The 25,038-nt window shown below is 38.4% G+C and overlaps 1 protein-coding gene across 8 annotated transcripts in view; it reads right to left on the reverse strand.

The window, feature by feature from the left end:
- Nucleotides 1–13,162: 13,162 nt before the first annotated feature.
- Nucleotides 13,163–25,038, reverse strand: part of LOC132816471 (spermatogenesis-associated protein 13-like) — a 241,377-nt gene continuing 229,501 nt past the window's right edge. For 7 of the 8 annotated variants that reach the window (XM_060826096.1, XM_060826097.1, XM_060826094.1 and 4 more), the window contains 4 exons: nt 22,880–23,009; nt 21,751–22,123; nt 19,823–19,897; nt 15,651–17,524 (listed from right to left, as the gene is read on the reverse strand). In XM_060826096.1, coding sequence (XP_060682079.1) covers nt 17,343–17,524; nt 19,823–19,897; nt 21,751–22,123; nt 22,880–23,009 — 760 coding nt within the window. In that variant the 3' untranslated portion in view covers nt 15,651–17,342. Of the gene's footprint in view, nt 13,489–15,650; nt 17,525–19,822; nt 19,898–21,750; nt 22,124–22,879; nt 23,010–25,038 lie in introns of those variants that run through there. The other variant, XR_009644802.1, reaches the window with a different exon arrangement.

Here is a 25,038-nt window from a genome sequence, read left to right on the forward strand (position 1 = left end):
TCTGGATTCAGATCCTCAATGTCAGGATTTCACAGCACAAATCTAATAGCAAATGATCAAAACAGCTTCATTGCAGAGCACAGACATAAAGGAACAGCAAAAACACTTCATAGAAGTTATTAGTGAATAATTATTTTTAAATAATTATGAATCAAGGATTGTTGTGGCATGCAAGGAGGTATACAGATCTGGTGATAGGTGGCTAAGCCAACTGTTAAACAAAGAAATGAAGATGAGGCCACACCCTATGGATCAACTGGAATGGATAAAAGAAGAACTGAAGGTTTTGCTGCAATAAGGAAGCCAAAATGAATATGAGGGAAGGGCTAAGCAGATCAATGCTACAGAACTATTATTGTGAATGGAGAGCCAATGGCTAGGTTGCTAGGAATTGAAAAGAGCAATTCTAAATAACCACAGAGATTTTTTCCAGGGTAAATACAGAAAGAAATGAGCTTGGAAAGATGTGTAAGGGTATGGGTATGATGAACTTAGGGAAAAAGGTGCAAGATGATCTTGTCACAGAAACCATAGGATTGGGTCAAGCTCAACATCTGCTGTGACAGTCAGATATACATTTAACTGCAGTTAGCTGTATGACAGTTAGCTTTTAGTCTCCCTACCTAAGAAAGGATATATTTGCCATTGAGAGTGCAGTGGAGGTTCATTAGGTTGATACTAGGGATGGCAGGATTGACCTATGAGGAGAGATTGGTCCAACTGGACCAGTATTCACTACATTTATAAGTTTAAGAGGGGACTAGTTTGAAACTAGTATGACACTAGCATATTATAAACTTCTAACAGGGATACAGAGAGTTGATGCAGGAAGGATATTTTCCCTGCTTGGGGAGTCTAGAACGAGCATAAGACTACAGGATAATCATTTAAGATTGAGGTGAGGAAAATTTTCTGCACTGAAAAGGATAGTGAACCTGTAAAATTCTCTATCATAGAAAGCTGTAGCTGCAAGTAATTGAATATATTCAAGAAAGAGTTTTTTTTTCCGATTTTAAAAACACCAAGAGATATGAGATGAAAGTGGGAATACGGCATTGAGATTAAAAAGTTACGACATGAATGGTGTAGCAGGCTTGAGGGCCCGAATGACCTGCCCCAACTCCTATTTTTGATGTTTCTATCTAACCAAAGGAAGCTAATCCACAATAAGCAGATGACTAATTTTTTGGCACCTTCATTTATGATCTATATTTCCTTGTCATCAAAATTAATTTCTATTTGAGTTTATGTCATTCAATGATATCTCACTTGAATTGTTAACAGGTAATTAGTTATCTCAATTATTTTCTTGTTTAATGGTTTTATATCAGCACTATTTAATATTAGGGGAAAGTGAGGATTGCAGATGCTGGAGATCAGAGACAAAGTGTGGCACTAGAAAAGCACAGCAGCTCAGGCAGAAACAGGAGACTTGATGCTTCGGGCATAAGGCCTTCACCAGGAATGTCATGTTCAGGAATGCCACTGAAGTTATTTAACTGTTGAGTTCAGGTTCTGGTCATGTTAACACTCAGGATTTCAACAGTGCAGAATTCAGTGTTGAAAATACCATGGAATGTCAAGGAAAGATGGTCCAATTCTCTCTGTATGGAGATAGCTATTGCTTGGCATTTGCGTGGTGTGAATGTTACTTGTCACATTCCTGATGAAGAGCGTTTGCCTGAAACATCAACTCTCCTGCTCCTCGGATACTGCCTGACCTGCTGTGCTTTTCCAGAGCCACATGTTTTGACTATTTAATATTATTAGACAATGACAACAGCTGAAAAAAATAGCTGTTTTATTCATTGTTATAGATGACTCAGGTCTCCAAGATGTTTTCTAAAAAAAGTAAACCATAAAATCAAAGTTTGTGAGAAGATTTGTAGCTCGGGTGCTCGTTGTTGTGGTTCTGTTCGCCAAGCTGGGAGTTTTTCTTGCAAACGTTTCGTCCCCTTTCTAGGTGACATCTTCAGTGCTTGGGAGCCTCCTGTGAAGCGCTTCTGTGCTGATTCCTCCGGCATTTATACTGGTCTGAATCTGCCGCCTCCGGTTGTCAGTAGCTGTCCGCTGCAGTGGTCGGTATATAGGGTCTATGTCGATGTGTCTGTTAATCGAATTCGTGAATGAGTGCCATGCTTCTAGGAATTCCCTGGCTGTTCTCTGTTTGGCCTGTCCTATAATGGTGGTGTTGTCCGTCATCTGAGTGTATGGCTACTAGGGATAGCTGGTCGTGTCGCTTCGTGGTCAGTTGGTGTTCATGGATGCGGGTTGTTAGCTGTCTTCCTGTTTGTCCTATGTAGTGTTTGGTGCAGTCCTTGCATGGGATTTTGTAAACCACGTTGGTTTTGCTCATGCTGGGTATCGGGTCCTTTGTCCAGGACTAAGAAACTAAGAAGTGCAGATGCTGGACATATAGAAGAAACAAGAGAGAAATTGCTGAAGAAACTCAGCAAGTTTGGCAGCATCTATGAAGAGAAAAACAGAGTTAATGTGTCAAGTCCAGCCCCCACAATGCTGTCAGGGAAGGAATTCCAGGGATTTTCGCCCAGTAACATTGAAGCATTTTCAAGTCAGGTTGGTTACTGACTTGGAGGTGTTCTTGAAGGTGGTGGTGTTCCCATGTATCTCTTCCCTTGTCCTTCTGGAAGAAAGTGGAATGGATTTGGAAGAAATGTTGAAGGAGCCATGATGAACTTCTGCAGTGCATCTTGTAGCTTGGTACACACTGCTGTGACTGAGCTTCAGTATGGAAGGAATAAATGTTAATGGATGTAGAGCCAACCAGGCGGGCTGCTTTGACCTGAATGGTATCTAGTTTCGAGTGTTATTACAGCTAAACCCATCCAGGCAAGTGGAGAATAATCAATCACACTCCTGAATTGTGTCTTGTAGACAGTGGACAGGTTTTGAAGAGTCAGGAGGTGAGCTACTCATTGCAGGAATCCTAGCCTCTGACCTGCGCTTGTACCCACTGTAATTATTAAACTGTTGAGTTCAGTTTTTGGTCAATGTTAACCCCCAGGATGTTGACAGTGCAGAATTCAGTGTTGAAAATGCCATGAAATGTCAAGGAAAGAGGGTTAGATTCTCTCTGTATGTGTATTTAAATCAGGCCTCCCTCACAATAGTGACTTATGCTTCCATTTGTTTCAGGCTTTTGGGGGGCGGAGGAGTCGGTGCTCCATATCGCAGGGACTAAATCTAATGTGAAAGACCATTTTGGCAGAAAGAATTGTTTTTAAATTATGTAATGGTGAGAGATTGCAGAGGTCTATAATGCTGAAGGATGTCCTATTGCATGCATTGCAAAAAAGTGAACATGTAGGTACATCATCACCACCTTTTCAAGGATGACTAGAAATTACCAATAAATGCTGGCCCAGCCAATGATGTCCACATTACATGAATGAATGAAGCAAGTAATTAGGAGAGCTAATTGAATGGTATTATTTATTGCAAGGAGAATTGAACCCAAATGTACGGAGCTAATATTACAATGATACAGGACATTGGTGAGATTGCATGTGGAGCACAGTATTGATCATTTTATTTAAGGAAGGATGTAAATACACTAGAGGCAGTTTAGAAAAGGTTTAATAGACTAAGACTAGATTGTTTTGTGAGGAAAGGCTGGCCAGGTAAGATTGTATCTACTGGTATTTACAAAAGTAAAAAAGGTGTCTTGATTGCAATATAAGATCCTGAGGGGTCTCGACAGGGTGGACGTGGAAAGGATGTTTCCTGTGGTGGGACAATCTAGAGCCAGGAGTCATTGTTCAGAAGTAATGGGTCATCCATTTAAGACAAAGCTAAGGAGATTTTTTTCTCTCTCACAGAGGAATATAGTCTTTGGAACAGTCATCCTGAAAAGATATTGGGAATAGAATCCTTGAATTTTTCTCACAGCACAGTAATATACTTAAAATAAGCAAAGATGTAAAAGGTTACAGGGTCAGGTAGGAATATGGATTTGAGGTTAAATGAGATCAACTATGGTCTTATTAAATAGCAGAGCATGCCTAATGGGCTGAATGCCCAGTTCTGCTCATAATTTGTCTGTTCATATGTTAAATGTTTTACACGTCCATACAACACACGGTGGTTGCAGAATGGGTTGATGGAGTCATAACCAAATATATAAATAAATAAAACACACACACACATATTCAGGGTCTTTCAGATTTCAACAAGTTCTCTAGTGGCAAAGTGTGAAACTTAACACTATTAACTTTCCAGACCATGCCTTACGTAAACAGCTCTGGGGTAACTTCAGTAAAGTAGAACCACTGATTTCAATAAACTCCAAAAAGGTTGTCGCTGAACATGGTTACAAATTACAAGATCACTACCTCACAGTTCTTATTTACATGCACCTTATAACAATTAGATAGCTAAAATTAGATAGCTGGAAAAGATCCCATTGCATTACTTCAAAGAATTGCAGATCAGTGTCCTGGACAATTTGCTCAATAAAATGCAAACCATGATAATTAAACATCATTCAAGATATTAATTAGATTGCGTAAATTATCAATTAAGAAAACTCAGATTATAATGTAATTCTGATTAGACAGGCAGTCTATAAGACTTGACAAAGTGAAAAGATATTGCTCATTGAGAAGTTTAACGCCAACTTACCACAACAGAAGCCACCTCTAACTGCACACTCTTTAAAGCACATAGAATAGTTTTACCATACATAGATTGCATCTCTTCAGAGTGTAATTAGTAAACTGGATTAGTTATTCAGAAATATGTCCCATCAAACACAAACTAGAAATACTGGATGTGTTCCATCAAAGACAAACTAGAAACTCTGCTATGCCAATATATCTCTAGTATCTAGGTAAAAACACCTTATTGCAATAAATCATTAATAATTACAATGGCAAATTCTCAGAGGAAACAAAAATCATTACTTGATTCAACCGACTTTAATTCCCAGGTTCAGCCACTTCAATTTTGTCGAAGTTCCAGATTCCTCACCTGGGATCGGAACATAAAAATCATCAATAGGAAAATGCATTTTTTTCCCTGAGAATTCTTACCCTTTACGGGATATGCCTGAAATCAATGGAATATTAATTTTGCACGTTCTATAATATGGAATTGATCTGGTGACTAGATTATTAACCAAGGCCTGAAGGTCAATATCCTGTATGTAATTTAGGTAAACTTTCCTCCGTCCTCTTTCTCAACTTGTCAATAGTTTTTGATATGAAGAACCATCCTACCCAGGTCTTCCCATCATTTCCTAACCCAATGGGATTGCCTTCACCAGCTTTCATTCACATCTATCCAAAAGCAGTAAGCATCTCAGCCAAAATGTCTTGATAGGTCGGACACTTGGAGCATTCCCAAGTCCAGTTAACCTTGCTGAGCAACAGAAATACCAGCAGTGGCTAGCGAATGAATGCCAACTAACTGGCTACATGAGCCCAAACTGGGAACTCTGCTGGGATCCTAATGGCAGTTGTTAGAGGTGCCAGCAGGATTTTAATTTGGGCTGTCCTACTGGACCAACTACAGGTCGTTCTGTTGTTATAATATGCATTTCATTAATATGAATTTGCTCTAATGCAATTGATGAATTGTGGACATTTTGGATAACATGAACCTTCTACTAGTGATCTTGAGAAGTTTGATTTTCTACAGCAGGTTTCCATAGTACGACTTTCTACAGCATGGGGTTATGGCTGTCATGTTATAGCCAAATGGCCTGTGCAGGTAAACAGCCCAGGATCACCAATTGGGATAAGGGCCTGCTTTTTGAGTTAACCTTGGAAAATCTTTAAAAGGTGTTCAGATCCCATCCATTGTCTTTGGTCTCACTGTAACATCTGTTGCCCTAGTTACCAACCCTGTCTCTCTACCTGGCTAAGGTTTGTGGCTGAACTGCTTGGTTCACAACATTGGTGTTAAATTTAATCCCCAAGATGAACTTCAGAAACTCAGTAAAACTGCTTACTTGCACTTCCCATAATATTGTTCAACCCACTCCACCTCAGCTCATCCTGCGACTGCAACCCAAATTCATATCATTATTACCTCTAGCCTTGACTATAGCAATTCATTCCTGTCTGGTCTTCAAAATGCTACACTGTTAAAACTTGAGCTCATTCAAATTTCCATTGCCTGTGTCCTACCAATTCCTTCCTAAAGCTCCCCCACCTTTCTCCATTCCTCTTTAAACTAGGTTTTGATCATCTACAAGTGTTTTTCTTTAAACCCAGAGAGTTTCCTTTGTAACGTTCCTATAATGCAACTTAAAATGTTTCATCTAGGAATAGCGAGGCCAGAAGCGGAGAGATCTGAAAGGATAAGGTTGCAAGCCTAGGCCCCGTAGTGGAGGATGCTCCCCGTCAGTGAAACTGTAAACAGAACAAGAAGAAAAATGCTGCAGTGATATCAACACACTGGGAGACTCAGGTCGGTCAGGCTCATGTGGGACAATGGGCAGCAAGATTCCACCACCAGCCTCAATCCATCGGAATCTTTTCAGCTCCAGACAAGATGTCCCACTCTTGGAATCTTCCTTAATTGTACTTCACTAGGTCTTTCATAGCTGACCCTATTTTCTTCTGGTGAACAAAGAACAACACAGCACAGGAACAGGCCCTTCAGCCCTCCAAGCCTGCGCCACCATGTTTTGATCTTCCATGCTAAAACAGTCTTCACTTACAGGATTCGTATCCCTCCAATCCCTTCCTATTCATGTATCCATCCAGACATTTCTTGAATGCTGCTATTGGCAGCACATTCCAGGCACTCATAGAATCACAGAATCCCTACAGTTTGGAAGCAGGACCTTTGGCCCAACAAGTCCACACTAACTCTCTGAACAGTAACCCACCCAGTAACCCATTTCCCTACCCTATTACTCTATATTTACCTCTGATTAATGCATCTAACCTGCACACCCAAACATTATGGACAATGTAGCTTGGCCAATTCGCCTAACTTGCACATATTTTGACTATGGGAGGAAACCCATGCAGACACTAGGAGAATGTGCAAACTCCACACAATCACCCAAGGCTAGAATTGAAACAGGGTCCCTGGTGCTGTGAAGCAGCAGTTTTAACTACTGAGCCACCAAACCACACTCCCCACCCTGCCTCTCACATCTCTTAAAACCACCCCCTCATATCTTGAACTGGTGTCCCCTAGTAATTGACCTCTCCACCTGGGGAAAAAGCCTCATACTGTCCACTCTATCAGACCATTCACTATCCAGTGAAAACAAACCCAGTCTATCCAATCTTTCTTCAGAGATAAAATTCCCCATACCAGGCAATATCCTGGTATACTTTTTCTGTACCCTCTCCAAAGCATCCGTATCTGGTGGTGTGGTGATCAGAACTGTGTGCAATATTCCAAGTGTAGCCTAACTAAAGTTCTATAAAGCTGCAGCATAACTTGTCTATCCTTATACTCAATACCCCTTCCAATAAAGGCAAGCATGCCGTAGGTCATTTTAGCTAGCTTATCTACCTGCGTTGGGACCTTCAGTGATCTGCGGACCAACGCACCCAGATCCCTTTGCATATCAATACTACAAAGGGTTCTGCCACACTCTGCATAATTTCCACCTGTCCTTGACCTTCCAAAATTCATCGCCTCACATGTCAAAATTAAACTCCATTTGCACATCCTCCAACTTATATATATCCTGCTGTATCCTCTGACAACCCGCTTCACTATCCACAACTCCACCAAACCTTGTATCATTCCAAAATTTACTAATGATACCAGCTACGCTTTCTTCCAATTAGTTACGTAGATCACAAACAGCAGAGGTCCCAGCACTGATCCCTGTGGAACAGGGCCTCCATTCTGAAAAGCATCCTTCCATCACTACCCTCTGTCTCCTGTGATTAAGCCAGCTCTGTAGCCATCTTTCCAGCTCACCCCAAAACCATGTACCTTCACTTTCTATATCAGAGTTGAACAGCGTAATGGTTAAAAGTAGGTGGAGAGGGTGAAGCAAATATGTGGGAAGGAAGATGGATAGGTAGGACAGGTCAAGAGGGCAGTGCTAAGTTGGAGGGTTAGATCTGGGGTGAGGTGAGGGAGGGGAGATTTGGAAACTGCCATTATCATTGACTTCACTAGTTTCCAAATCTTGGCATCACCCTCTTGACCTGTCTCACCTGTCCATCTTCCTTCCCACCTACCTGCTTCATGCTCTCCATTGATCTATCACAATCACCTCCCACCTGCATCCACCTATTGCCTTTCCCCACCCCAGCTCCATCCCCACCCTCCTATTTATCTCTCAGCCCCCTTCTCCACACATTCCTAATAGAGTGCTTATACCTGAAACATCCACTCTCCTGCTCCTCAGATGCTGCCTGACCTGCTGTGCTTTTCCAGCGCCACACCTTTCGACTCTGAGTCCAGCATCTGCAGTCCTCAATTTCACCTTTTGTACCAGTCTGCCATGAGACCCCCTGTCAAAGGCTTTGAGGGAAAATCGGTTGATATTGTCTACATGGACTTCAGTAATCATCTTCGTCACCTCCTCAAAAAAACTTGATCAAGTTAGCAATCGCCTGCAGAAAATCATGCTGCTTATTGCTAATAAGTCTTGTTTCTCAATGCATATAAATCTTGCCCCTGAGAATCTTTTCAAATAATTTCCCTACCACTGACATGAGACTCACAATCTGTAATTTCCAGAATTAGCCCTGCTACTCTTAAATAATGGGAGAACATTGGCTATTCTCCAACCTTTATATCCTATTTAGTCTCAGGAGAGGTCCCAAAGATGTCTGTCAATGTTCCAGCAATTTGATGTCTTACCTCCATCAATGTTCAGGGATAGGTCCCATCACGTCCCGGGGAACTTGTTTACATTCTTAAAACGGACAATACCTCTTCTTTTTTAATAGCAACTTGGCTTAAAATCTCAACACGCCCTTCCCTGAGGTCATCCTCGAGCAATTCCTTCTCTTTGGTGAATAGCGACACAAAGTATTCATTGCTCTTCTAATTCCTCATTTAAGTTCTTTCCTGCATTCCTTATATACTTCAAGGGCTTTGTCAGTTCCCATCCTCCTTGACCTTACATATGCTACCTTTTTCTTTATGAGCAAGATCATAATATACCTGATGGCATGGTGGTACAGTGGTTAGCACTGCTGCCTCAAAGTACTAGGGACTGGGGCTTTATTCTAGCCTTGGGCGACTGTCTGCGTGGTTTGCACATGTTCCCCGTGTCTGTGTGGATTTCCTCCTGTGCTCTATTTTCCTTTCACAGTCCGAAGATGTGCAGATTAGGTGTTGACCATGCTAAACTGCCCATAGTGTCTAGGGATAAGCAGAGTAGGTGGATTGGCCATGGAAAATGCAGGGCTACAGGGTAGGAGTCGAGTCTAGGTGGGATGATCTTTGGAGGCTGGATGTGGACTCAATGAGCGGAATGGCCTGCTTCTGTACTGAAGGGATTCTATGATGCTTCCAACTCATAATTTGTACTCTCACCAGTTTGGTAGGTGAATATTCAGGAACTGAAGAATGTGCCTTGTCAGCATCCATTATCTCTGTCAAGCCCCTCTGACCAATCTGATGCAGAACTTCTTTATTGGTGAGGATGTCATTCTGTGTAATACCCAAGATCGTATACAGGTAGCTGTGGTGAAAGATGTTCAATTTACACCCTTGCACTTGTCTCACTGACACAGATTACAGTTGACACTATGGAGATGTAAAATCACAGCTTCATGGGCATGCAGCTGATCTTAAATATGCAAACTGTATGTAGCTCAAGGAAGAGCAATGCAGCCTAGTTAATCCTTACAAACTGAATGTCTATATATCTGACCTTCAGTCTTGTTTGAAGTGGCTGACATCCTCGAGGTGGTTTCCCAATGGTGATAGGAGGCCATTGTTACCATCCGTTATTATTTGCTCATAGTATGTGGACATCACAAGGTGACCAGCATTTATTGCACATCCCTAATTGGCAGAGAGATGATACTTATGGTCACTTATGACTTTTAGACTGCAACTACAGATAGCACTTCCTGATGCTATCATACACCCTTGCACAAATTTACTCAGCTTCAAGTAACCTCAAGTGCTTTATCGCAATAATTCTGGTCTGCAACTAATATTTAGCTCCTCACTCTAAGGGAACCCAATTCACTACATATCCTTCCCTTCGCAGGAACTTGGGTCATCTCTAATAAGAGGCAAGCTAACTATTACCCCATGACATTCAATAGAATTACCATTGCTGAATTTCCCACTATCAATATCCTGAGAGGCTATCATTGACCAGAAACTGAACTAGAATTTCATCATAAATGCAGTGTCTTCAAGGGCAGATCAGAGATTAGGTATCCTACAGCAAATATGATATTTCGTGTGACTCCCCAAAGTCTTTCCACCATCTATAAGACACAATTAGAAGTGTGATGGAACACTTCACTTGCTTGGATGGGTACAGCTTCAATAACACTCAAGCAGCCCACTTGACAGACACCACATCCACAAACATTCACTTTCTTCCACCACTGGCATTCCGTAGCAACAATGTGTATTATCCACAAGATGTGTTGCAGAAATTTACCATGACTCCTTGGACAGCAGCTTCCAAATGCAAAACCACTACCATCTAGGGCAAGGGTACATCGAAACATCGCTATTTGTAAATTCCTCTCCAAGCTATTCATCATTGCGACTTGGAAGTATATTGTCATTCCTTCAGTGCTGCTGGGTCAAGATGTTGAAACTTCCTTCTTAACAGCATTTTGGTGCATCAGTGGTTCAGCAAGGTAGCTCATCATCCCCATCTCAAAGGCTCTGATTCAGCCAGAGTCACATTCCACAAATAAAAGAGAGAAATTCTGGCACATCCACAATGCCATAAAGATCTACTTTTCAATTGTGGTATATCATCCTTCTGGGAAAGAACTTGAAGCATTTTTCAAATATATATTCTATCATAAGATGTGGGCATTGTTGGCAGGGGCAGCATTTGCTGTCCATCCTTAATTGCCCTTGAACTGAATGACTTTACCAGACCATTTCACAGGGCTGTTAAGATTAAACCACCATGCCCTGGCTCTGGAGACACATGAAGTCCAGACTAGGTAACAATGGCAGACAAAGACGTTAGTGAACCAGTTTGGTCCTCAGAGCAATCAATGATAGTTTCATGGTCAGCAGTAAGACTAGCTTTCAATTCTAGACTTCACCAAATTGAAATTAAATTAACCAGTTGCCTTGGTAGAATTTGAATCAGCGTCTTCAGTGGTTGGCTTGAACCTCTGAATTACTAGTCCAGCGACATTTCCATCACCTCTCCCAAACTGATCTAATGGCCTAAATGTTTCATTTTTTGGATTTGTGGAAAATTTTCACACTGGCCTATGGTTGATACATCTGCAGCTTTTATTGTTTCGCTCATAATATGCTAAACTTTGGAAGTAGTTAACAATTTCTTCATTGCTTCAAAACAATTTCTTTGATCAACATTCCATAACCATTGTTGGTGAGTTTGCAATAGCTGTTTCCATGGTTTGTTAATCTATCAGTGATTAAGTACAAATTGCCCTACTTGGTTAACCATTCTGTAATGTTTGTATATTAGTGAAATTTCACTGACCATCTTGGTTTCTGACGATTGACCATAACCCCTGTGGCCCCCATGATGCAAATTTGACCACAGGATTTGCAAATTCACACTTTTCAATTAACATTACAACTGTATCCTGTAATATTTTCAGAATGTTTGTAGTCCTCCAATCATGCTCCTTCTTCAAAAGATGTATTAGAGTATTACCCATTATAGCATAGCAGAGGTAATTGCCTAGTAGTAGTTCTGACAGTATTAACTGAGAACCAGGCAATGTTCTGGCAATGCAAAGTTGAATCCAGCCATGGCAGATAGCCAAATTTTAAAAATCAATAAAAGTCTGGAAATGTCAGTTGGAAAATCAAAATGTTCTTTAGGGAAGGAAGCTGTTATCCTCAAGTGCTCTGGGCAATGTGACTCCTGACCCACTGCAATGTGGTCAACTTTAAACTGCCCTCTGAGCAACTAGGGACGGATAATAAATGCTCGCCTAGCCAGCAATGCCATCATCCTATGAATGAATTTTTTAAAATTACATCCTTCCCTTGAAGTAAGTTCTATATTGTTCCTTGAAATAGTTTGTGCTATTTCAAAGGAGCAATAATGACAGAAGCAAGATACTTGGTACCTGGAAAAATGCATTACTGGCATTTAGTAATATTGTCAATATTGTAATCTTTGCCAAATTAGCTAGACTATCAGCAACTGACATTGTGAAATTCATCCATACTGCTTTGTTGCCTTAGGTCAGGTCCATATAGATCATAACATTTACTTTAGGATCTACGAACGCAGATGAGCAAAATTATTTGGTACTGTGTTTATTGAAATTACCCATGTTGAAGATTGGTTTTACATTTGACTGTAAGATTATAATATGATATTCTCTCAATTTACCAGTCCTGAGCATAATTTAGAAAACTCTTCTCCAAATTCCAAACGTTACATTTTCCTCAGCTACTTCACCTACCTTTAGGTTAGCTTTAATCTCGAGCTGGTTTTCCTGCTTAGAAAATTCTAAAGTCTGTAAAATATGTAAGATTTGTTAATTGATTTTAAAATTTTAATCCTTGCCATGATCTGATCTTTTTGCTTTCAGAATTGTGCCCCAGGCCTCGCAGCTTGTTTGGAGAAGGTTTTAACTATTCTAACTTGCTTAACAGTACAGCAACATTTTTTCCCACTTCATCAAAGCACTTCAAAATAATGTCTGGTGCACATTTATTAATTTTGGCAAACTCTTCCTTCAGTGCACTTCTTGCTTTTGCAACTTACAATTAATTTAGGTTATTCTTAGATCACCAAGCAGGCAATTTCTAGCTAACAAAGTTGTTAATAAAGGAATCAAAGGATTCCCTTGTTCTTTATCTCTATTTATTAAAATTTAGTTCCTCCATTTATGAGATTCTTACAGACAGTAGAACATGCATTACAGGTAGTTGCAAAAAAACTCTCATCAGAAACTGAATTGTCATCCAACACGGTCTGGTCAACACAACATTTGTGATGGTTTTGATTGCAAAGAGTGGAGTGCTGACCTGATCACACTGTCTTTATGTGTAACTCTGAGGCTTAGTACATGGCAAAATGTTTCCTCCAGTTGTGCCACTTGAGTATTGGAGATTGGCTTTGGAAGGTGTAGTGACAATTCCTCACTGCTGTGGAACCCTGGAATGATACCTGCTTGAAGCTTTGTTGCTGTTTTCACTTTCCAATATTGGTCAATTCTAATCAACAGTTCCTGTTGGCTGCTCCTTGGTGAATTTAGAACAGTTTCTTTCTTCCATTGAAGTACATCATTGATTTGCTATCTTGTAGCCTTGTGTTTAATATTTACTGCATTTAGTTTCCACATGCTGCCACCATCTTTCACCATCCGGTTGAAGTGACTGTCTTCCTATCTGGGGGAAAAAGAAAACTAAGTTTTTTTGAATAAAAAAAGCTATTGCTGTGGGTAAGTCACTACAAGCCATCTTTAATTCAGCTACTTATTAAGAAATCTCCCAATCAAGTACTGAAACAATGATTTAAATAGCACATAGCAAACGAAATAAAACCCCTCGAGTAAGCAAGTTAAGCCTCACCACTCATCTGAGCTATAACTGGATTAATGGTGGAATTTAGTTACGATTCCAGCCAACAGTATCTGCAGCAACAGAACTCTGACATAACCAAGTGATCTGAAAAGAAATACAATGTAACATTTGGTCAAACAATTTGATTAGATGGTTGCCTGGAAACGACAAAGCAGATTTGAATTAGGCCAATCAATTTAAATTATAACTCGAAAAATACAAACACCAATCCAGTTTGACTTTAGTATATTGACAATCTTAAAAGCCGATAACACAATCTAATGCTTTGGGGGTATAAGACCAGGGAAAATTGAACAGTTCAGAGCAGAACTGCCAAGCCAATGACATCTGAACATTGCCCAGAAAATAGCCCTCTTAAAAGGTACCTTTATCGATCAGTAACCTGTGAAACAAGCTCCCCAAGAAGAAGAAAAGAACACAGGAATTCAAAGAAAACTGAAAGCTGCCTGGTTTTGAAATAAGGTAAAAACAATGACTGCAGATGCTGGAAACCAGATTCTGGATTAGTGGTGCTGGAAGAGCACAGCAGTTCTGTCTCTTATGTGCAGGGTTTGATCCTTGTGTGGTGCTGTCTTAAGTTCTACTAAAAGAGAGCATTCTGGTGTTGGATTTTTATATTTTTTCCATCCTTGTCTGTGATGTGAGATTATTGATGATTCTTTAAATTCTTTAATCCAATGTATTGGTTACTTTTCTGAAACCACCAAGTTGGCAGCTTGTCTAATCAGTATCAGCTTCCCTGTTCCATGTTACATTTGGCATTGACTGTTGTTTGAAGGCACAGCTTTCCTGCAAGTTAACTACTTCAATTCTTTTGCAGGCAATCAATTGTCCTTGTGGCATAAGGCAGCCATTTATCAGATGTCAAAACTGTTTTATGTTGCTTTTGACTCACTCTTCCAGACATGGCTATTTAGAGTCATAGAGATGTACAGCACGTAAACAGACCTTTTGGTTCAACCCATCCATGCCAACCAGATATCCTAAATTCATCTAGTCCCATTTGCCAGCATTTGCCCCATATCCCTCTAAACCCTTCCTATTCATATACCCATCCAGATGCCTTTTTAAAATGTTGTAATTGGACCTCTACCACATCCTCTGGCAGCTCATCCCATACACAAACTACCCTGTGTGAAAATGTTGCTCCTTAAGTCCCTTATATATTTTTCCCCTCTCAACCTAAATCTATGCCCTCTAGTTCTGGACATCCCCATCCCAGGGAAACGACTTTGTCTATTCACCCTATCCATATCCCTCTTGATTTTATAAACCTTTATAAAATTTTATGAAGGATCCTTAACACTTCAGTGACAGACCAGGATATAACTTTATAACTTCAACAAGGACAGGACATTCCTCACCAACGGCTTATTTGTCCTCTGGTATCAGTGAAGCATCCTCAATTGATCCCAGCCATATACATTTTTAAAATCTAATTAACTAATGCATTATATCTAAATTACTGTTCCCTAACAAATTTCATAAACCATATGAAAATTTCTTATAAATAGTCAATTGTCTATTTTGGATAATTGTGTTCACGAATCCCAAATTTTAATGGACATATGAAGTATTTTTGAAGGAGAAAAGTTATTCTTGGTGTGACCAACACTTACCTTGCAACAATATCACAACAAAAGATTATTTGGTCACTGTCATGATGATTGTAGTGATTGAGTGCAAATTGGCTGTTATATTTCTTACGTTACAATACATTGAAAATACTTCAATGGTATAAGTTCTTTGGAAGTTGGGACCATTACAAATAATGAGAAAAACATATCATGCAATAAGGCAAGGTATTCCACTGTTATATGCAGTACAGGCAGTCATATTGATTGCCCACAATCACAAAAAGCAGCCTTTTTACATATTGTGTTAATTAAGAGTAAACAAGCCTTTTATGGAACAAGAAAATCATATTTATTTCACCAAAATAAATGACTTTTTAAGCAATTGTTTTATTACATTAACTGCAGATAAATCACTCACTGCAACATAAAAACTAATCTACAAAAAAAATAGTTACATTAGTTATGTACATTTATGCTCAAAATACTAATATTGTACAGCAGTCAATTACATGGTTTTGAAGTAGTCTTCTGCACAGGGGACTGTGTGGAAATCTAACAGTACATACCAGATATCACATATTAGGTGGTAACATCATAAGAGGAAAACCAGTCTCAATAAAGGTATCAAGACACACAAATCCTCACAATGTACAGAGCAACCCACTTATTACAGATAATTTGGAAGTATCCATTTGCTGGATATTTTCAAAATCACAAAGTGTAATGCAATGTTGAATGATAACTAGTCACCATGTTCTTTGGTTCATAAAAGCTGCACTGCAGTAACATTACCCCCAACAACCGGTTTCCTTTGTAATTTAAAGATACATGCTTTCAAAATGTTTTTGTTATAAATAAAATCTAAGAGCATTTAAAAATTTTTAAGACATCCTTCATAAAAAAAGATTTTCAACAGCAGCAAAACAAAGACTGCTGCTACAGACAGCAGAGTTTAATGACAAGACTTAAAATAAATACAGCCAAGAACTTTGACACATTTTCAAGATGCCATGCTTATCTAAGGCTGCACAGCATTCCTGGAAACCATGAGTTATTATTGTTTTCACTAAGAAACATTCCAGCTAGAATTGGTAACACAGTAGTTTGGATTTGGTGCTTATAGTCCATGCCAAAACAGGAAAATAAAAACAAAAAACACCGAGTTCCATATGCTTGTTTTGGTAATCTTCACTTTTAATGGTAAGAAGAGATTAACTCTGCATTACCGCCAATAATTTTTGCCGCATTCAGATGAGAAAGAAGTCCTATTGTGCTATTCCAATGCAAGTAAACAAGGAATTTTAAGGCCTGGACAGGTTGAAATACTGATCCAATAGGAAAAAATAAACTTTAGTTTCCCTTTTGAACACAAGATGGCACTTGCATTGCAATGAAGTATTTCATATACATTCATTTGCATTTAAAGCACATACCAGACACTATTACAAAAAAAATTATATTTCTTTCCATATTAAGATGGAATTCCATTATAATTCTAACCACAAAATATGCAATGTGCTTTTTATATTGCAAACTTCAAAACATTTGCTTACTTAAAATGTGCATATACTGACCAGCATCAGCTCTCATTGTGGTACACTTACTTGAATAATTTTTTAATAGATTCGCATTTCAACTGGGTATTTGCAAATTTTGCTATTCTATGGAAAATAGAATTTAAGGCAAATAAAGAGGTCAAACACAAATGCACAGAAAGGAATGAACAAACACAGCATGTTAAAATAATGGCAACTGTTCTCAATATTAATGCGTTTTAAAGTTATGGAAAATAATTCACATCACCTGTAAAATAATCTGTTGGCGTATGCTATGAGTTCAGAGTACATTTTGAAGCTTGGGATTTTGTGAATGCTTGCCACATAGTTCTATTATCTTCACTGCTTGGCTGACAGTTGTCAGAAAGGCCTCAACTGGGCTATGGTGGGGGCAGAAATAAAGTGTAATGTACATAATTGATAGTTCTTTATTGTTGAACTTCTCAGAGCTGGATATTTTTTTCAGAACCTTTAAATCGCAACAGTGACAGATTTCATTTTTCTCACTTTGTGGTAACTTGTATTTTCATTTCTTAAAAGGAGTCAACTTGGTAAAGCTGTGCCAGAAGGGCGAAGCTTTGCGTTTGGGCTCAGCCAATACGAACACTTGTTGTTGAGGAAGGCTGGTAGGCACAGTGATATGTCGCTGGTGGATTGGATGCAGAGATTGATGCGGAGGAGGAGCAGAAAATCCGCTATAATTCACCCCTACAACAGTAAATTTAGAGAATTGTTATTGAGGTCAATTAGTCAGAATCAAGCTAATGAACAAGACAAACTTGCATGCCCTCATGCATGCATTGATAGCTAACTGCATCAAATGTGGTTCTTGCGACTTTACTTCTACATTAAGGCAATTCATCTCCCAAATGACATTAACTCAAAATCTTAGCTTTGTTTTGGGCAAATGGCTTTATTTTCCTAAATCAGCTTACATTTATCAAGAGGACTGACCGTCAGTCAGAAAGTAAGAAAATCATGAGGTTCTACATTATACAATAGAATTAGCTCAATATCTCATTGATTGGTATTTTCTTTTTAAATTCGCAAATGGGATTCATTGGCTGACTAGCATTTATTGCGTGGACCAAGTTGCCCTTGAGAAGATGATGGTGAACTGCCTTGTTGAATCACTGCAGTCCATGTGCCATAGATTGACCAACAATGTCCTTAGGGAGGGAATCGCAGGATTTTGACCCAGTGATTCTAAATGAATAGTGATATATTTCCAAGTCAGGATGGTGAGTGACATGGAAGGGACTTTGCAGGAGGTTGTGTCTCCATGTGTTTGTACTCTTGCCCTTCTACAGAGGTGGTCATGGGTTTAGAAGGCTTGAAGATCTTTGGTGAATTTCTGCAGTGCATCTTTGTAGGTAGTACACACTGCTGCTGTGGAGCATCAGTGGTGGAGGGAGTGGATGCAATGCTAATTAAGCAGGCTGCTTAGTCTTGGATGGTGTCGAGCTTCCTGTGTTGTTTAGAGCTGCACCGGTATCCCGTCACACTCCCGACTTGTGCTTTCTAGGCGGTGAACAGACTTTGGGGACTCAGCCTGAGAGTTACTCACTGCAGTATTCCTAGCCTCTGACCACCTCTTGTAGCCAGTGTTTATGTAGCAAGTCCAGTTGAGTTTCTGGTCAATGGTACTTCTAAGGATGTTGATCTTGTGGGATTTAGGGAGGGTGACATCACTGAATGTCAAGGGATGATGGAGACTCTCTCTTATTAAAAATGGTTATTGACTGGTATTTGTGGGTCACCGATGTTACTTGCCACTTGTCAGCCCAAGACTGGATATTATCCAGATCTTCTTGCATTTGAACATGCTTCGATATCAGAATTGTCACGAATGGGACTGACCATTGTGCAATCAATAGTGAACACCTCCACTTCTAACTTTATGATGGAGGGAGGTCATTGACAGAGCAGTGGAAAATGGTTGAGCCTAGGACACTACCCTGAGAAATTATTTTAAAGATTTCCAACAACCTTTATGCCAGGTATAACTTCAAGCAGTGGAGAGTTTGTCCCCATCATCCTGATACCCTGTGATTCCAGTTTTGCCACGGCTTCTTGATGCAAAGGTCTGTCACTCTCACCACAGCTCTGGAATTCAGCTCTATTGTTTACATTTGAACCAAATAAATACTTGGACATAGTATCTTACCAGTCTTTTAGGTCTAAGAAATTTTCAGAAATGTTGTAATGTCACAATGATTTTTATTTTTAAATTGGAAAATCCCGATATCCTGTATAATAAAACTGAACTTGATTTACTTATTTACTACAGATGCTAAACAAAATTAATCTTTCCTCTCACCCATAAAAAGAACAGACAATATACTCCTTTACATAAAATGTTTGGAAAAAAATGTTACTCGCTAAGATTTTATTATATATTAATTAAAAATATGATTGGTACTTTCTCTTAAATTAACATACTGTGCAGTCATTTTTTTCTTAACATTATATGCAGTGGAGAAGTAAGATGTTTTGTTGCTGTGCGATGCAGTTTTGCCAATTCCTTTATAATGCAAAAATTATGAAGAATGACAAATAGGAAATGAGCTTGTCCAATCATTCCACCCTACAGAGTTATGACATCATTAGGTATGTATACACTGTAATCTTCTTAGAAAAATGAAATACAACCCAGACCAGAAAATTCCAAACATCTTTGGCGATCAAAAAAAGTGACCCTGAAAATAGACATTAATTTTCAAGTCTTTAAAATGCTAAATGTTTGACTCCATTCATTTAAAAATAAATTGCTGAAACAGTCCTCAAAATCTATAATCTGTGGGGTCTCCTCAAATATTTTGCCTTATTACACAATGAAACTGGACAGCAACAGCCCAAAGCAGCAGCTCATCACCACCTTCTTGAGAGCAACTAGGTAAGAACAGTAAATGCTAACCCAGCCAGTGACCCACATCCCATAACTGAATAAAAATCAATCTTCTAAACTTTAGTGATGTCTCAGAATATCGATGCTTTTCTACTTACTCTTCATTTTCCCATGCCTGGATTTTTTGGCATTTAACATTGCTTGTTTCTTCTGATTTTCATGTATTACAAATCCTGAAAGATTAATGCAAAAGAAAATTCTTCATTAATATGTTACCTTTATAAACAAGCCCCACAATTTACTTGATCAAAGAAAATGAGCATTTTTGCAATATTGCAGAGGAGAGAAAATTATCCATGGATTCTGGAGTGAAAAATCAGTTTTGAATGAACTGTTCTTCCTGGTCTTGCCCAGAATGCATTGTCATCAATCACAGCTGTAAATTTTCAGTTTCAGTCAGTGCATGAAACTGGTGCTAAAGCAATGATCGCTTTTCTTAAAATAAGCACTTGCCTTGAACTACTTGCTTTCCCACTTAATTTTGATGAAGCTAGCACTGTGTATTGGTGCAAAGGCTTGAATGTACATTCTCGTTACTGTGCAAAAGCAATATCACATGCTGCATTATGATCAATCACATTCGATAGTCTCCACAGCATCTTACTTAGCTTTTCATTTTCAGTTTATCATCAAATATTATTGTTCTGTCATTTGAAGAGCCCTCACGAATGTTGTTTAGAGAAAGAAATCTATTTTCCTTACTTGTTCTGGTTTATGTGTGATTTCAGATCCACTGCACCAATGACTCAATGAAAGCTGTAAGAAGAGCTTAATTAACAGTTGCCCACCATCTTTTTCATACCTGATCCCTTTCCCATTCAGTTTAATTGAAAACCTTTCCAACTTCCTTAGTTTGCTCTTGTTTAAAATTGTGCTGAGGTATTTTTATGTCCACTTCAAAGTGAGGGATTATTTGCCCTAACAAAGTCTAACTCAGAAGACAACATCTGCAACTGCACAATAGTCTCTAAGCAATGCATTAGGTTTTGGTCTCATGACCCGGAGTGGGAGTTCAATCGACATACTGCTATTTAGAAATAAGCATACTACCAACTGAGTTTCCTTTTGGTCTGTTCAGTCATTAACATTAATATTTTTGTACTGGTGAATGAAAGCACCTGGTAAAGATGGTATCCTTAAATGAAATATTAACTTAATTTTTGTTCAAATGATTTCTGATGTATGATACAGTTCCAGTGCCTCCAGTTTTTATTTTTGGCAAACCACATTTTTGTCTTTAACATACTGATCTATACTTTGATGACCTGATTTTATTAAATAAGGAGAATCTTAATCACATTCATAGTAACAAAGAGTCTAAATTCAGCTTGAATGATTTCTTTATTAAGTCGTGGTATCTGGGTATCAGTCCAGGCTAGCATTTATTCCTATCCCTAGTTGCAGTGGCTGCGTGAGCCATCTTCTCCAACTTTTAAGAACCCTTAAGAATTTTAAAATTAATTTGAAGTCACTACTACAATTCATGACATGTTAGCATATTAATCACATCAGTAATTGCTTATGGCTTTTAAATATTTATTTGTCAAATAAATCTGAACCATCACTGAATTCAACTTTAAGATATGAAATCCTTTTCATACTTTCTCTATCTTCCAGAAACCATATCTTGGGTCATAGGTGAGGTCACATAGCTTGGACCTAGGCTCCTTCCAGTGTTAGAGTAAATTGCTTGAATAAAACTGTGAAGGAGATTCCCTCTGACCTTCATTCTCTTTCTCCCAACTAAGATCACAAGCTCAACAAAAAAAAAAGAGTCAGAACAAGAAATGGAGTCCATGAACCATTCTTCCTGTACTTTAAAACCCCAGCTAAAAGGCTGCCCACAGAGCAAATTATATCCTCAGGCAATGTTATTACACACTGTCCTATAGCTCTGCAGTTGAAGATACATAAAAAAACCTTCCGCCAAGATTCTTTTGCGAAGAACGGTTACTGATTTTGGAGTACAGGAAATCAATTGCTGCAACTATTTGCCCTTAAGTAATAAGTCAGATATCAAGCTTACCGATTTCTTGGTCTTCTTCCACCCTTTTTCTTTCGTCTATACATGCTTGGAGCCATTTCTGTTTGTCTTCTGGCTTTTTGGCACAGAATAGGTAGACTTCCTCCATTGCGTTATTTCTCAGTTTGAATGCATTTTTCACATTAACATTAAAATCCTTGTCTTTACCATCCTCTATGTCCAGTACTTTTACCTCATCCATGTCAATACGTCCTTTGTAGTACAACATATCTCGTCTCAACAAGTCCTTTTTACAGAAAAATAACTGATGGTCAAACAGAAAAAATGTTCTTTGTTGGCTCTTTCCTTGACATGAGATTTTCATTAACTCGCCAGAATGAATCAATTCTGAACTTCTAGTTAAAACATCTTGTCCCTGAAAAAAATACACAGAAAAACAACATGATACATATAGCTGTAATGTGCTATTCAGTCAGAGTGTTGAGTTAGCATTAGTTCAATATTCGATGTTGAGGAAGTCTTCAATGCATTTATTTCCTAAGATTTTGCAGTACAAGCAGAGACCACAATGAGCTGCTAATAAAGTAACAGAGCTCATTCTAGATGTGAAACAAAGGATCTGCAGAATGTTCATGTACTAATAATAGATTTTTCACTCAAATTTGTAGAATTTTATTAGTAGCGTAAGTGTCATTCTCTTCCAGTCACTGGAGGATTTGGATAAATGATTGACTTTAATGCAAGTTTTTCAATGCAATTTATGAATCTCAATTTTAAAAACCTAAGTTCATGTTGAGCCATGGTGTGCAAGTGTTATTGTACCATAAAACACTACAAAATGTGACTAGAGTTTCCTTGCTTAATGCAATAGTGTGAACTGTATAGGAGATCTGTCTCTTTTCAAATTTGACACTAAAACCAAGTGTTTACTTCACTACTGGCATGTTTACATCTTTGTATGCAGTATAATATGCAAAAAGAAATTTTGGAATGTAACAGACATTTCCCATTGCATTTTCTCAGGTAATATATTTCTAGGAGAATTTGAAGTAAGTGAGATTTCAGCAAATCTCAGCAATTATTTTTGAGCTGCTTGTCAAAGACAAATAGAAATATTCTAAAGTTTTTAAATGAAAGCAATTGAATTACAAGTCAGAAATATAATACAGACCTCCCAGTTTACAATGGACACTTGCCATTGAGCAATCTTGTCTATACTTTCTAATCGTCTTTTACGTTCGTTAATCAGATGTGCTACATTCTTCATTGCTTCATATGCAGCTCTGATGTTTTCATAATCACTGTGGAACAGTAACAGATTTCATGAATGTTTGCCACGATAACAAAGGTTTCTAGAATTACACCAAATACAATTTAGAACAAGCGAGTCAGCAGATATCCTAAATTACTCTAGTCCCATTTGCCAGTACCTGGCCCATATCACTTTAAACCCTTACTATTCATGTACCTACCCAAATGTTTTCTAAACGTTGCAATTGTATCAGCCTCCACCACTTCCTCTGGCAGCTCATTCCAAACATGTACCACCCTTTGGGTGATAAAGCCGCCTTTTAGGTCCCTTTTAAATCTTTCCCCTCTCACCTTAAATCTAAACCCTATAGTTCTGGACACCCCACCGTAGGGAAAAGACCTTGTCCATTTACCCTATCCATGATCCTCACAATTTTATCACCCCTACACCTCTGACGCTCCAGGGAAAACAGTCCCAACCGATTCAGCCTCTCACGATAGATCATGTTATAACAAAATTAGTTTCTCGAAACAGAGTTTGAAATATTTATATAAGGAATGTGATTCATATACATTTTAACAACATTTCCTTTAAGAGTTTGGATTTTGAACTAGTGGCACATGAAATTTGGTCCATGTGTGACTAAAAGGCTTTAGTGATTAACTTGTCACTATTTCTGTAGTGATGATAATTTATTTTAAAAACAGTAAAGAGAAAAACCAGGAATGTAATGGGACTTTATTTCCATTGGCAGAGTTTTATGAACTAACAGAACCATTTTATTTCCGGTAGAAGGATACAAAACATGATTTTGACTTCGTGAAACACCCACAGCTCGAAGAAAACCCTTTGACTTTCAGAGTTTATAAAAGTTTTGGTTGAAGTTAGATGTGCAAGACAACCATCGCTAAGCAGGGAGAAATTGTGGACCTGTTAAGAAACAGTTTCTTTGGGTGTGCAGAGTATAGTTTGAAAATTCAAGACCAGAAGTGGATAAGGTAAAGCTGAGAAAGTCTAAACTCAGTTGTATCGAAACTCACGAAACAGGCGATCAGATTTGAGACAAGGAACTGAAGATACCATTAAATTAAGGTACTAAATAGGGAATTCTTTCTGATGTAAATACTATCAAAGAACGCTGTTGCAATTAATGGCCTTGTAATTTACTGAACACTTAAAAAATCTTTAAACTTATATGTGAATAGTTTATTCAATATCTTTTTTGCATATTATACTTTTGCTTTATTGTTAAAACCAAATCTGCAATGTGTGCTTGGGTTTTATCATAAGAGCAAAAAAAAAATCTATCAAACCAGAATTTAGTCTGGGATCGGACTTGTTTAGTAACAGTATTAGCTAGGATCATCATGGGGTGGGGGTTAGAGGATTTGAATTCACTGGATTTAAGAGGGATTGAAGTTTGTTTTAAAGTGTCAGGTGGTGGCTCTGGATATAAAATGGCTCTATTGTAATGAAGTTTGTTGCATGGAATTTGAAGACAGATTTGCATTGCTAACAACATTCTGGAAGTGGAAGACAGTGGATTTTTTGAAATCTTTGACTAAAGCTAAACCAAGAGCATTAGCAGATTAATTGAAGGTAGAATGAAAATGGGCTTTCATAAGGATTAGATGCTTCAACTGATTAAAAAACATTTTGAACAGGAGGAAAAAAAAGAAACTCAAAAAAGGGAAGGAGTTGGAATTAAATATGGTACAGTTAGTAATGTTAAGACTGGACTTAGAGAAAGAGAAATGAATGGATTTGAATGAGAGAGAGAAAAACAGGTATGAAGAGTTTTATAAAAACTTGAAACTGAAAAGGACAAAAAATAAAAAAGTGCAATGGAAGTTGAGAAAGAGAAAATAGAGACCAAGATAAAGAGAAAGGAAGCAAAAGAAGAAAGAAATGGAAGGGGAGATTGAATTAAGTAAAATCCAAAGAAATAAGGAAGTTATAGAACATGAGCTAACAATGAAATAGATTAGAGCAAGGGAGGATTGAAGAGGTTCTAGTTTTAGAGAAAAATCAGAAGGATACCAAAGTAACAAGTAGAAAGGTTAGAACCAAAACGTTAA

The sequence above is a fragment of the Hemiscyllium ocellatum genome, chromosome 6 (genome assembly GCF_020745735.1).
Source record: "Hemiscyllium ocellatum isolate sHemOce1 chromosome 6, sHemOce1.pat.X.cur, whole genome shotgun sequence".
Classification (NCBI taxonomy): Eukaryota; Metazoa; Chordata; class Chondrichthyes; order Orectolobiformes; family Hemiscylliidae; genus Hemiscyllium; species Hemiscyllium ocellatum.